The following is a 15,017-nucleotide window of genomic DNA, read 5'->3' as shown; positions in this document are numbered from 1 at the left end:
AAATATTAGATTCACTTTGTTTATTTGAAAATTACAAAGATAACCTAAAAGGTGGCATCATCAGCTCAATAAGTACTTTGCCCTATTTTTTAGTCAGCAAGACTTATTTTAGTGTTTTAGTGATATATCTCATTATTTCAAAGTATGTAATGCAATGGGGTGCCTGGGTGGTTCAGCTGGTTAAGCCTCTGACTCTTGGTCTCGGCTCAGGTCGTGATCTTGTGGTTTGTGAATTTGAGCCCTGCATTGGAGTCCACACTGTCAGATTGGATCCTGTTTGGGATTCTCTCTCCCCCCCTTTCTCTGGCCTCCCCACGTGTACTTTTTCTCTCTCTCAAAATAAATCAATAAACTTTAAAAAATTAAAAAGAAAACAAAGTATATAGTGCAATGACCTATTGTATGTATGTTATTAATTAAGGCTGAGAGTGGTGTGGAAGATTGACACATGGGGCATTTTGACAGAAGGTTATAAAAAAGCTTTCTGTTGTGAACTTTAATAGTTATTGTACAGAATGCCAAAAGCTAAGGAACCATGATAATGTAGGGAAAGTATAATAACATTGCTTTTTTTTTTTTTTTTTGTGAATTATAGCTGACTTTGGGCTGGCAAAGCAAAAACAAGAAAACAGTAAACTAACATCTGTTGTTGGAACAATCCTGTATTCCTGGTAAGGACAATTATTTTATGGTTCTCAAACATCATACTTAACTGATTTAGGCTTTAGTTTCATGTCTTGGCTTGCAAAGGAAAGATGCCTTTAGAAAAAGAAGCTTATTTAATGTTCAGCTCAATTACCCAGATAATACACATGCACACAATTATACATCATTATGTACATTTGAAACAACAACAAAAAATTATCTTTCCTCTAAGGTGACTCTGCCCCTCACGGGGACTGCTTTTATTATTTGTAAATCCAAATGATCCTTGGCATATAGTGGGTGTGCAATTTTTGTTTATGAATCTATGAATGACCTAGTAGACTTGCTACTCATCATGACACTTGGAATATTGTATTGCACTTACTTGAAAAATGACTGTTTTTTTCTCTTTGCCTGTAAACATCCAAGGGCAGGAGAAAGGTTTTTTGTGTCCTAATACATATCCTAGCATCTAGCTAATAATGGGTGCTGAATAAAGTTTATTATGTGAATGAATAAATGATGACATATATATATATATATATATATATATATATATATATATATATACTTAGACATATGTTTATAAAGCTGTTTGCTTCTTGGGGAAATGAATGTTTATATTTTGATGGATTAAGACCCTTGTAACTTATTTAATGTGCTTCGAGGGTTCCTTTACCATCCTTTAATTATTAGGAAGTAAGAATTTTCTTTTGTTGATCACATATCATTTGTTCATGAATCTTTTGAAGTTAATAAACAGATAAAGTAGTCCGTAGACCTAACAGATTCAGGGAAATAGTCTTAAATCTTATTCAACAGGTCAAGCAATCAAGACACTTCCATCTTCTTTTTTTAATCTAGTCTGTTGTTGTGCAATTGATTCCTGGGGATAGAATTCAGAATAAATCTTCTCAAGGGAGGGTGGAAATTCTCCATAAGTAACAGTCTCATTTGAAAAAGTCCTTTCCTACAGAAATGTTCAGAAGAGTGTGAGCGTTCTGGCCAGGGTTCTGACACTGCTGGCCACTATTCTCTCAAGTTGTAATTGTTCCAAAGTTAAGACGTCTCTTAATAAATTGCTTGACATGTGCAGTTCCTTTTGAATTTTCCATATCCTCATTTTCTGAATTTGTGAATTGGACAGAAATAAAGCAGATATATTTTATGGTCCCTGCTCTGAGTCTCATACCTCCCTGCCTTTTAAAGAATTGTCTCTTTAGCCATCCCCAGAGTGTTTCTCTCCAAATTCTGTAATCTTTGTGCAATCCTGAGCTTCTCTGAGCCTATTAACGTGGACGGGGGATGTCTGTCCCTGCCCTGCAGGGTCCTGAGAGTTCCACGAGTCTGATGTGCCCCTGGTGTTTGCCCTTTCCTTTTGCCTTTGCTTCCTCAGATATTACCTTATTTAATGGAAGAAAGTTCTGTTTATCAACTCTGGTAGGAGGTGCCTCAGAGCATTCTTTATGCTGTATGTCAGCTGCTAGATAAATGGTTTGTGCACACTGGACTGATTGTGCTGGAACACAAGGTCAATAAAAGCCCCTTTCCTTCCTCTGATTTGATTCATTATGAGGCAGGGTCATTGTTATCCTTCTCGTGGAAAATAATCCCCAAATATGGTCTTTGGTTCCGATATGTATCTGTATGTCTTACTTCAGTTCCAGAGTCCAAGACTGCACCCTATCTTCAATTGCATTTTCAGAGCAGATGTTAGAGTTTGAAGCTCTGAGAAACATTTTAGGCTCGTTCTTCATGCAACACTTGTTTGGGACTTCTGGATGATAAGCAAGTGTGAGCTAATGTAAACAGAAAACTTTGCTCTTGGAATGGGAATTCTTTGAGACTTTATTGCTTAGCCTAATTTCATTCACATTATAACATTAGATAATTTAAGAGAAAGCTGGGGATGTTTCCATTGGATGGATCAAAATAAACCTGTATGTAAACCTGAGCAAGCAGAGACAAAGTAAAGCACACCCAACTGTTGACTGCACCTCTTTCATTCTTAAAAATGCTGTCATGGGGGCGCCTGGGTGGCGCAGTCGGTTAAGCGTCCGACTTCAGCCAGGTCACGATCTCGCGGTCTGTGAGTTCGAGCCCCGCGTCAGGCTCTGGGCTGATGGCTCGGAGCCTGGAGCCTGTTTCCGATTCTGTGTCTCCCTCTCTCTCTGCCCCTCCCCCGTTCACGCTCTGTCTCTCTCTGTCCCAAAAATAAATTAAAAAAAAAAAAAAATGCTGTCATGTACCCAGAACTCTGAAACTCTTAAATGGCTTAAAACACTTCAGGAGCTTCCAGTTGCCCATAATTTAAAGGCCAAGTCTTCAGTATGACTACAAGCCCACGACCCTGCACACTGTAGCCTCTGCCAAGTCATCAGCTTTACTTTAGCCTGGACCTCCCTCGGTGGATCTCTAGCTGTTGCCTATGTGTTCCCACTGACCACAGGGCTTTAGCAAATGCTGCTCCCGCTGCCTGGAATACTCTTTTTCCCACTGGCCATCTGGTTAATTCTTTCTCATCCTCCACGACTCAGCTGGATTGTAGTCTCCTTAGGTAACCACCCCCACCCCCCGACCCCAGCCAGAGCAGGTTTCCCCTGGTCTACATACTCCATGCACTTTGCCTTCATATGGTTGAACTTTTCATTTATTTTGTGATAGACCCGGGTGATTTTGTTCACCGCTATCCCCAGCACTGAGCCCAGAGTCTGGTATTTTATAGGCTCACAAGAAGTATTTACTGTATGAATGATCTAGTATTTGCATAGTTATGAACAGTACTTGAAACAAAAAGAAAACTGCTCCTTTCCACTTTACCAAAATTTTAATCTTCTATCACTCTCCCACTTTGCTGTTCCTTCAGATCTTCAAAATGCTCCTACACAGTTTCTCTTTCTCCAGGTAGCTACAGAGCTTACTTCCTTACTTCTGGTATCTGCTTAAATGTTGCTTCTGTAGAGAGGTTTTCCTGATCACCAATCCCAAATGGCAGCCTCCTTCAGACTCTGAAGGAGTCCCTTTATTTTGCTTTATATTTTCACAGCACCTGCTTCTATCTGACATTATGTTATTAGTTTAATTAGTTCAATTTTATTTTTTTATTTTTTTTTCAACGTTTTTTATTTATTTTTGGGACAGAGAGAGACAGATCATGAACGGGGGAGGGGCAGAGAGAGAGGGAGACACAGAATCGGAAACAGGCTCCAGGCTCTGAGCCATCAGCCCAGAGCCTGACGCGGGGCTCGAACTCACGGACCGCGAGATCGTGACCTGGCTGAAGTCGGATGCTTAACCGACTGCGCCACCCAGGCGCCCCTAATTAGTTTAATTTTAATTGTTATTATTATTTTAATCAGTCTCTCCCACTACATGAAATCCATGACAGTAGGGCTGTTGTCTCTTTTGTTCACTGTTGTTTCCTTGGGGCCTGGGGGAGTAGACTGATAGAATCCTAATAAATATTTTGAATTATTAAAATGAAAATAAGTCATCCTGTTTTGGGTTTGTCTGAAAATGTCTTTTTTAAAACTTTATTAAGTAATTGGGAAAAATTGACCAATAGAGTTGTATATATTTAAAGCATACAGCACAGTGACTGGCTTTACGTATATGTTGTGGGATGATTATTAAGATCAGGATCATTAACACATCCATCTAATAGTTAAACTGTGTTTCTGTTGTGTTCTCGTTAGAATGCTCAAGGTCTACTCTTAGCAACTTTCAAGCAAACAATACCATCTTATTAATCACAGGCACCACGTGGTACTTTAGATCCTCAGAACTCATTCTTCTTAGAACTGAAAGTTTGTACCCTTTGACATGCATCTCCCCATCTCGCCCTCCCCCCCCCCCCCCCCCCCCCCCTGGCCCTGGGCAGTCACCATTCTACTCTCAGCTTTTTTTTTTTTTTTGGTCCTTGTCTGTCTGGTTTTACTTAGCATAATATCCTCTTTGTTCATTCAGGTTGTTGCAAATGGCAGGATTTCCTTCCTTTTAATGGCTGAATAATATTCCATTATATATATATATATATCTCCCACATTCTGTATTTTAATATGGTTAAAAATCCATGTGCATTTTTATTAGGGTCTAAAGCACTAACACATCTTTGAATTTTTCTGACTTTTGCCTTCGTGAAGGCTAAAGGGAACATTTTTATTTTATTATTATTATTTTTTAATATATGAAATTTATTGTCAAATTGGTTTCCATACAACACCCAGTGCTCATCCCAAAAGATGCCCTCTTCAATGCCCATCACCTACCCTCCCCTCCCTCCCACCCCCCATCATAAAGGGAACATTTTTAGTTTGAAACAGTGAGTACCTTAATGCCAGGGTCTGTTGTATTTTTTTCTGTTGATTTATCCGTATATCTTGTATAGTGACTGGAACAGTAAACAATGGGATTGCTAGGATATTATCATTAAAAAAAATGTAGAATGATTGTAAATTAATGAGACGAGTATTCTTCTATAACTGATAAATTGGTCCTGAGGGAAATTGCTAAAGAGGAATTTTAAAAAATAAGAGCATAATTGGAAAGACAATGTAGAAAGGCAGGTTGGTAGGGCCATTATTAAGATCTTAGGCTCTCGAATCAGACTGCCTGGGTTTAAGTCCTGGGTCTGCTGTTAAAAGAGTTATAAATTATTGAACTTCTCTGTGCCTCAGTTTCCTCATCTGTAATCTAGGATTATTACTTACCTTCTAGTGCTTATCATCAGATTAAGTGAGGTGGTATACATTGAGTGCTTGGAACCGTTACTCTAAAATTTGAAAGGATAGTGTTCATTTGAATATGTATATTGTATTGTGTCTAAGAATCGGATTCATTTCGTAATAATCACAATAGAGAAGAATTACTTATGCTGTATTTATTTATAGCTCCTTTTCCCTCCCTGTCTCTATATTTGCTCCCTGAATGGCTGCTTTGGTTGCTAGGAGAGGCCAGGATTTTTCTAGCAGCCAGGCCCAAGCAGCTGAGGAGTGTGAGAGGGAAGGAGTATGTGTTTAGCATGCAAAGACAGGGAACCTGGAGGAACAGAATTTTCCATAGTGGGACCTTGAGCAGGTGAGTTGTGGGGATACTTTTACCTGTGATTGCTTTTGTTTATGGTTTCTCTGTGCCCTAGCAGGATAAGATATACCTGAATAATATCACTCTTTTCTGCCCACAGACCCTCCAAGACTCTATAAATACACACACACACACACACACACACACACACACACACACGAAAGAGAGAGAGAGAGAGAGAGAGAGAGAGAGAGAGAGAGAGAGGACTGTTTTATTATCTGCTTAGGTAAGGTAGGAGTGAATTTTGATCAAATTCAGGATTTAATTATACAAATAAAACTCTAAATACATCTTAAGACTCAATGGAGTAGGTCACAAGGTCTCATTAATTTAAATGGAAGCTACTGAATAGAAACTACCAGACAGCACTAATAATGGTGTTCCACTCCATAGTGTTTAGCATTGTGTCACCAACTACATATTTTTACTTATTTTTACTTATCTAACACTTGAATGGAATTTACTAAGTGACAGGCACTGTTGTAAGGCTCTGTAAATATTAAGTTATTTAATCTTCCAGCCTCCTTTAACATAAAGCGACTCTCTTAAGTAATCTCTGGGGAAGTTGAATGATCCTGCCCAACATCACAGCCAGGAAGTGGAAAAGCCTGAATTTAAGTTCAGACAGCCTGACTGCAGGAATGTGTGTTCCTAAGCACTCTGCTGTGCTGCTTGATAACTGGTCAGCCACCGGTAGACTGAACTCATTTGGCAGGAAGGAGAGATATTGTATACGACTCATGGCCGCTTTAGGAATGTTGTGATTCGTCCACTAGAATGTATACCTGGCAGTTAGCCCTCATCGCACATGTAGTATTTGCCAGGTTTTACTCTGAACTGAATATTAAAAATTCTTGTTTTACATTTTTTTTCTAACTTCCACAGTTGTTTTCTCATCACTCAACACTTTTAAACAATTTTAGATGACTCTTGAATACTGATAACAGATTTAATATCCAGAGATATTCTGAATCCTAACTGAATAGTTATGGAGTTTCTAGAAAAGGAAAAAAATGCAAATTAAGAACATTTATGCCTTTGTATATTAGTGTCTTTGATTCCATTGACATCGCAGGAAATGTATAAATGGAAAACGACACCTTAAGAGTATCCAGTTAGGATACGGCTAGTTCGCATGTTGTAGGTCTGTGGCAATGTGAAACACTGGCGTGGCCTAGATTAGGAGTTTGAATATAGATGCATAAGGAGATGTATATTATGGATTGTTGAGGGTCTAATTTGTTCTGAACTCCCCAGCAGCACAAAAAGCAAGAAAGGGAGTTCTCTGATGATTGATTTTGTCCGTGGAAGTCCTTGCTCCTTCATCAACTAGTAATTCCAAATCCCGTATCTTCAGTCTTTATTTTTACAAGTATACACAGGTCTGTAAACAATACAATGAATTTCTTTACCTACGTGTGCCTGAATTATTTTTCTAGTTTGTCATTTTAAACACTTGATATCCAAGTTATGTAGAATATTCCACATTTCCTATTGAAAATAGATGTGAGAGGGATTACAGGATGGCCCGATGTCTTACTGTAATATGTTTTTCTGAAGGAGAAAGGTGGTTTGACCAAAAGAAATGCCCTCCTGTACTTAAACACAAATTCATTTATTGGATAATTAAGGAATTAGATGAATTATTTGATGATGGGAAAATGTATATTTTGGTTATCTACTGTTGCAGAACAAATCATCCCAAAATGTAATTGCTTAACAACAGTTTGTGTGGGTGTTCTATGCAGTTCCTCTGTTGGTTCCATTGGGCTCACTTATGTGGATGCATTCAATTGAAGTATTGTCTTGTCCAGAAGGTCCAAGATGGCCTCACGTATCTGACAGTGGGTGTTGACTCTAGGCGAGGGCCCTCTGAATCTGGTCCAGGTGGCCTTTTGTTTATGTGCCTGTGATAGAGTGGCATTTCAAGAGGGCTCCCCTAGATCATCTCATGCCTATACTGCCTACCCCTGGCCCATGATGGAAATTGCAGGAAGCCTCTTACACCTGCAATGTTCCTCTAACACTATCTGCTGAGAAAGCTTAACACTATATAGGAGAAATACTTAAAGGAATGCCATTGCTTATTGAAGGGCGCATTAGGAGCTAAGAGGCATTAAACCGATAGCTGAGACACTAACTCCAGGGTTTGGCCCAGCATACCTGAGGATGAGGCATTAGGAGAATAGGGCCACACCACTGCCATGGCATTGTCAACACCTTTATTCCCTCCATACAATACAATTCATTTTTCTGTACCTCAAGCATTGGTACATCTCCAGGGTGTGAACATGAAATCCTTCAGTTCAATTCTTAACAGACTCAGCATATTTAGGGGAGAGCAGGAGCTGTGGTTTGGATGGGTTGGGATTTATCTTGGTATAGCGAGGGACCTGGAATTTTCCTGTTGGCATTATAGAGCCACTGGATATCTCTCCGCATGGCAGTTACTTAATGGAAATACTGTTTTTCAGAAGATCCACAGAGTGAAACTGAGGAAGGGAGCCATGTGTGTTTATCACTTCACCTGTTTTTTATATAGATATCCCAGCACTTGCCAGGAGCAGATAACTTAGTCCTTTCCCATGGGGAGAATTCAACTTAATTTGGGGACACACACACACACACACACGAGTAGAAGGATCAAGGACTAGTAAGCCACACAGTGCTTATATGAGCCACTGTCAGGTGCACAGAGAAGGTCCCCAGGGACAGTACAGAAGCCATGGGTAGGACAGGGACCTACCAGTGTTGCAGAACTTGAGGAATGGGCCCAAGGTGGGGTAATGGGCACTAGGCATTATACTTCTCTGTGTGATGATTGTGCCATGGTCTATGCACTATGCAGGGTTTATGCAAAGTGACCTATATTTTCCTCCCATACAGACACTATGACAGGACTTGCTTGGAAGTGGCTGACATCAAATGGTCAGAAGGGAAGAAGAGAAAACAGTGATGAGTGTAAACAGAGAAAGGAAACTGTGGGGGAAGTCAGAGGATTTAAACAATGGGGAAATATGAAGGCCAAATTATCATATCAGAGGTAAAGGGATCGAAACATCTAGGGGCACCTGTTTGGCTCAGTTGGTTAAGTTTCCAATTCTTGGTTTCCATTCAGGTCATGATCTCATGGTTTGAGTTCGAGCCCTGTGTCGGGCTCTGTGGAGACAGTGTGGGGCCTGCTTTCAATTCTCTCTCTCTGCCCCTCTCTCTCTGCCTCTCCCACATACTCTCTCTCTCAAAATAAATATATAAACTTAAAAATAAAGAAACATTTTAGTTATTTTGCAGTGCTCCATTCAACCTGTTTTATTCTTATGAATAATTATTCTTATGAATAATTCTTATGATATAGGATCGGTATGGTCGTATATCCCTTACTAATCATATATCCTTTTACATCAATTTATTTCATAACTTATTTAGCTAATAGTAATACTCTTGACGATTATTACATTTTAAACTTAAATTTAATTATTTATTTTTAATCTCGGATTTCAGAATGCCCATACAATCCTAGGAGAGGCTATAGCACAATGCCAATAAAAGAAAACCTCTTTTGAAGTGGCAGATATTTTCTTCTCTAAAACAATAAGGTGATAGTTACAAGTCCAATGTCTTGAAATTCAGGCTGCCTTTGCAATAAACTGTCAATCTGTGACACTATTATGGCCTATAATAAAATTATAAAGTAAAGATTTGAAAATGTGAGCTGTAGGTAACTTTGATATACATTGGTAACACTTGGCCATTTCAGAACTTCCTTTTCACAGAAACGGATACTTGCAGGATCCACATATTTGGTGGGTAAATTTTGAAGATTTTGTATATATGTGTATTACTTAATCTCATCTTAGTGCTCTAGGGTTTCAGGAGAACCTTATCTATTCTCCGTAAAGCGTTTGCCTCTCTGTCTACCCAGATCCTCTTACCTTATTTATTCTAAATTTATTTTTCAATTTTTATAACAAAGGCTGCTTCATCCATAAATTTCATAAACCGTGCTCCAACTAGCAGCAGTGACAGTAGTAGTGAGATGTCATTGGGTTGGCCTGCAGGGCTGTCCTGACCTAGGACCCAATGACATAGTGCAGACTCTAGGCTGGACAGCCTGGGTTTCATCCTGGCTCTCTGCCTTCCTGTTTGAATTAGGGCAAATAAAGTACTATTTCTGGGTTTCAGTTTCCTTATCTGAAATGGTGGAGCTGGTGGTGATAATGGTAGTTTCCACTTCAACAGTTTGTTGTGAGGATTGAAAAGATAGATGATAGATACATAGGTAGGTAGAAAAATAGAGGGAGTTAGTAGATAGCACCAGCATCCTGAGTATAGCAGGGATTCAATAAATATCAGCTGTTTCTATGCTGGGAGCAACAGCTTTATTCTTTAGGAAAAAAACTTTTCCCCAATCCGCTCCAAGTACCGCTCCAAGTGGTTTAGTAATTCCCATGGCTTTGGGGATCTTACCTCTCTGGCCTATTTGGGCTGCCCAGACTTGGTGCTTCTCCCAATAAGGTGGGCCACTCCCAGCATTCCTGACCCTGTTGGGAAAATGGCAGTGGGGCGGGGAGGGGGGGGGTTCTCTTCATTGAAGCTGATCCAATTAGAATTCTTCCCTGAGAATGTGTTCAACTGGGACTCAGGGAAGAGGTGAAGCTGAGATGTGAAAGGCCCTGGAATGTTTGGTGGCCACGTTTGTGGCCGTGGTGGAGGTCCATCTGAGAGAAAGAGGCCAACACTTGTAGAGAACAGGAGGGAAAGTTCTAGCAATGTCCAGACCCTAGATTCCGTTTTCCTTAAAACCCAGCTACAACTTTGCTTTCCTTGCATGTACAGAAGACTTTCAATGAAAACCTTCTAGTTGCCTACTGTTGCTACACGCCTTTCACTTGACTCAGTCCAGGTTGCCCCAGGGCACAGTCTGAGACAAGGGTTCATGTGCAAGTGGTTTGTTATGGAGGGGGTCCTGGGAAACAAGAGTGGAGGAGTGGGGAAGTGAGACAAGGAAGGGAAGGCAGCAGACAAAGAGTTTCTTGGGACAGGTCACCACTGGGCAACTGGAGGTCATTTTAAATGAATTACTCAGCGATCCCACTCAAAAGGAGAGAGTGGGGTGATTATAGTAGCTCATAACCACCATTGTTAAGGGCTGTTCCTGGGTAATTCACTGAGGCTTCAGGCCTTTTGTGCCACTGCCAGAGAAGGTCTAGGGGGTTAAGAAAAATCCTCGCATATGCAAATTGTTAGAATTCAGGCCAGTATGCTCTGAAGAAGTAAGGGTGAAGGGGAGTAGGCAAGATACCTACACACCTTCTTTGACTTACAAGGGAAAATGCTTCTTTGACTTACAAGGGAAAATGCTCTAAATGCATGAGAAGTACACTTGCAGCGTGGCCTCAAAATCTTTGTGCAAGCCAGGCAGAAGCATATTTGATCCTCTTTTGGTTCTTTGAGCAAATCTAAAATTTTCCCAACTCTTCCTGGATGTAGTCTTCTTCTTCTTTTAAGTTTATTTATTTATTTTGAGAGAGCCAGAGAGCATGAATGAGAGCAGCAGAAGGGTGGAGAGAGAGAGGGAAATAGAGAATCCTAAGCAGGTTCCATGCTGTCAGCACAGAGCATGATGTGGGGCTCAAACTTAACTAACTGTGAGATAATGACTTGAACGAAAATCAAAGTTGGATGCTTAACAGACTGAGCTACCCAGGTGCCCTGGACACAGTCTTCTATGTCGATAGTTGGAAGTCATTATAAAGAAGTCTCAGGGGCGCCTGGGTGGCTCAGTCAGTTAAGCGCCCAGCTTTAGCTCAGGTCATGATTGCATGGTTCACGAGTTGGAGCCCTATGTCAGGCTCTGTGCTGACAGCTCGGAGCCTGGAGCCTGCTTCTGATTCTGTTCTCCCTCTCTCTCTGCCCCTTCCCCGCTCACAAATTCTCTCTCAAAAATAAAACAAACATTAAGAAGATAAAATTTAAAAAAGTCCCTGACAACTGGTTTTAGATTTTCCTCATAGTTAGATGAAGGTGAGAAAAAAAAAAAATTTTTTTTCACAGTCTCACCCGGAGAGACTTTCTGCCTCCCTATAGTTCTGGACTTTGTAAATAAGACGGCAATGTGACATTGATGATGTAATGATTATTTGAAAATAGATGTGAAAGTAAGAGATGTAAATCAGAAGCAGATAGGAATCTTCTGTGAGAGTGTCTACTAGCTTGTATAAAGACTGTCTGAAGTTTACTTGGAAGTTGTTTGACTACTTTTTAAAAATCAGTCTTTTGTTAAGGAGCAAGACTATAAATTTTTATGTGATTTTATATTTAGAGGAAGGCATTTGTATAATTATATACTATAATTGAGAGATTGTATTATCCTTCTTTGCAGAATTACCATAATTACTTTATTTAGTTATGAACTTGAATTTTAAAAGCTAGTGATACTTGCCTTGAATACAAATACAAAATGTGTGATGTCAACCGATATGCTAGCTATTTTTTTAAACATCATTAGAGACAAGCACATGGCAGTCAGTGTACAATGAGAAATTTCAAGGCTGTTGGGTCTGAATCTAATTTCTGTTTGTGACTCAAAGTAGGCAGCGCTTGATAATTTGATGGCTGGAGTGTAATCGCTGGGTGAATGAATGTAATCCATTTGTTTAATTGCCCAGACTCCTCACTGTATTTACAGTTAATTGGTTCTCATTATGGTCCTCCTAATAGATACCATAAAGGCAATAGGATTAGAGAAACCTGAAAAAGAACATTTAATTCGTGTTCTTTCTTGAAGCAGAGACCTAACAAGTGTTTATCTGGTTCATTTTTCACCATCTTCATGACAGGTTAAGGGGGGAAAAGTCTCCCAGGAAGGTGATTTATAAATTCTTTTCATTGTTTTGGGCTTTGACATTTTCTATAGCCAGAAAGCCAAAACCCCAAGTGTTCTTATGTCTAGTTGAAGTCCTTTTCTTAAGACTTGAAATTCTTTCTGGATTTGAGTGACCATGCAAAGCAGCTGATCACTACCCACCATTTAACATTTCCTCATAGAATGAAAGATTCTAAGTCTTTTCTCTTAAATTTCTTCTTTCTTTCTTAATAGCTCTAAACCTTCAATTCAGGCTTCTAGATACTCCACACAAAAATCTGCCCATACTAAACATTTTCTAATGTCTTAGGAAAGCCACATGAATTCGTCTGACTAGGAGGGATCCAAGTTCCTTTTTTAAAGTGTAATTTCAGTGCTGCATTTTTAGCTCAAATATATGCATTTTTTCCACATACGGGCTGGTTTTACTTCATTTCATTTACTGACTCCATTTACTGATGAAGCAAATTAAAATTGTAAATGTACCTAAAAGATTTTCCAGTCAGCCTTCTCTTGCCTTCCTCTTTCCCCATGGTTACCCTCCCTACCAATCCTGGAGCTTTCCTATATCAGTTGGGTTTCAGGTAATTTGCAAAGAATTTGATTGAAAATAAATTGGTTGTGGTGACAATGTAAACAGATAATGAAATTACTTTAAATGAACATTTCTCATCACTGATTTTTAAAATCTATTGTAATTTTCAGAAATGCTTACATTGTTTTTAGATACATAAACGTTTTTACTTATTTTTAATTTTTTCTTCTTTCCCCTCAAATGGTGTGTTTGATATCTCATTTCTAGATTATTTTCAGCTAGTGTGGGTATTGAACAGTGAAATGTGGGGCCGGTTAGGTTGATTAGGTAAATAATGGTAAGTGGTATTATAGTAATGAATTTGTTGACCTAAAAGCATATCCATGGTATACTGTTAGGTGAAAAGATAGGTTACCAATAGTATATGTATATTATGATAAAAACAGAAATATCTGATATTTTGCCAAATCTGGTATCATGGACTAAAAGTGAATTAACAATTAAAGGATGACAAAGAAAGATAAACAAAACAAAGAACAGCAAAGCCTCTAAGCCCCCAAAAGTTCAAAACTTTTTCATTACAGTTTCTTCTATTGTTTCCTTATTATAAAAGCAGTATATTCTCATTGCAGAAAATAACAACAACAAAAAAAGAAATCCTATCAGGAACATTCATAATCCTGCTAATCCAAAGGTGGGAAAAAACTCACAAAAACAACTTTGTGTGTCAATTTCAAATACTAAATCCTTTTCTACACAAATACACACACACGCACACATACACACACACACACACACACGGATGTTAATGAATGCTCTTTTTGTACCTTTAGTTTTATATCCATACTATGTTCTATTATCTGGATAAATCATAAATCAGTCAACCAGTCTCCTTTTTTAGTCATTAAAAATTATTTCCAGCTTCTCCCTAATTCATATCACACAGGGCATGTATAATTGGCTGCAAATCGATTAGAAATAAGAAGGCAAAGAAATTTTTATAGCAAAATAATTATCAATATGTAGAAAATCCAGTAACTGGGAAAATTCATTAGTGACTAATTTTTCATTTTCTTAAAAGAAATTTCATTTTTCACCAGAGTTTTTCTTGACCATTAAAATAAGAATAGCTAGCTAGAAGTTCTTAGGCCTTTATATGTATCAGTTTCAGAACTTAAACTACAACAGGCTTAACTGAATTTTTTTTAATGTTCATTTCTGAGAGAGAGAGAGGGAGAGAGAGAGAGAGAGAGAGAGAGCGAGCACAAGTGGGGGAGGGGCAGAGAGAGAGGGAGACAGAGGATCTGAAAGGGTCTCTGTGCTGATAGAGGTGAGTCCGATGTGGGGCTCGAACTCAGGAACTGTGAGATCATGACCTGAGCCGAAGTGGGACGCTCAACTGACTGAGCCACCCAGGCGCCCCTTGACTGAATGCTTTTTCACTAAGTAGCTTTCCACCAACTTGTTGGCCACTGGCAAGGCGTGTTTATGGCACCTTCTCTAATTAACAGGGCCTTTCCTCCTAATCTGTTCATATACGATTCATGAAAGATTTTCATTATTTTCTGTTTCTGCTCTAGTCATAGGAATAAAATTTTGTTTCCTTGCTTGTGGGTGTCACCTACTTAGTGATATATACTTTCAAGTTCTGTGCTAATGAATTAAGGAGAAACAGTCTGTGTTTTGATGGAATCGAGTGTTTGGTGTGAACCCTCTGCTGCCGTGTCGGTGGGGAGCAGCAGAGCCGGCCTGGAGAAAGACACAGGGAGCTGCAGGGGCCTCAGGAGCCTGGAGAAACGGGAAATGCGTGTGCTGGAGCGTGTGATGAGGCGTTTGACTCAGATATGGATTCACAGCAAGAGGGAGGAATTTCAACTTTTGTTTTCTTTT

At 39.3% G+C, this 15,017-nt stretch overlaps 1 protein-coding gene across 16 annotated transcripts in view; it reads left to right on the top strand.

Moving 5' to 3' along the window:
• The window catches only part of NEK10 (NIMA related kinase 10), a 222,831-nt gene that overhangs the window by 91,162 nt on the left and 116,652 nt on the right, over positions 1–15,017 (top strand). For 15 of the 16 annotated variants that reach the window (XR_008422616.1, XM_053903873.1, XM_053903876.1 and 12 more), the window contains one exon: positions 596–671. Coding sequence is in view for 15 of the 16 variants with exons in the window: in XM_053903873.1 (XP_053759848.1) it covers positions 596–671 (76 nt within the window). In the remaining variant the exon portion in view is untranslated. Of the gene's footprint in view, positions 1–595; positions 672–5,402; positions 5,722–15,017 lie in introns of those variants that run through there. The other variant, XM_019422904.2, reaches the window with a different exon arrangement.

Source organism: Panthera pardus, unplaced genomic scaffold (genome assembly GCF_024362965.1).
Source record: "Panthera pardus isolate Hobbes unplaced genomic scaffold, ASM2436296v1 HiC_scaffold_16, whole genome shotgun sequence".
In the NCBI taxonomy this organism is placed as follows: Eukaryota; Metazoa; Chordata; class Mammalia; order Carnivora; family Felidae; genus Panthera; species Panthera pardus.
Note: the sequence above shows the minus strand (reverse complement) of the source record. Positions and strands in the feature narration are given on the sequence as shown.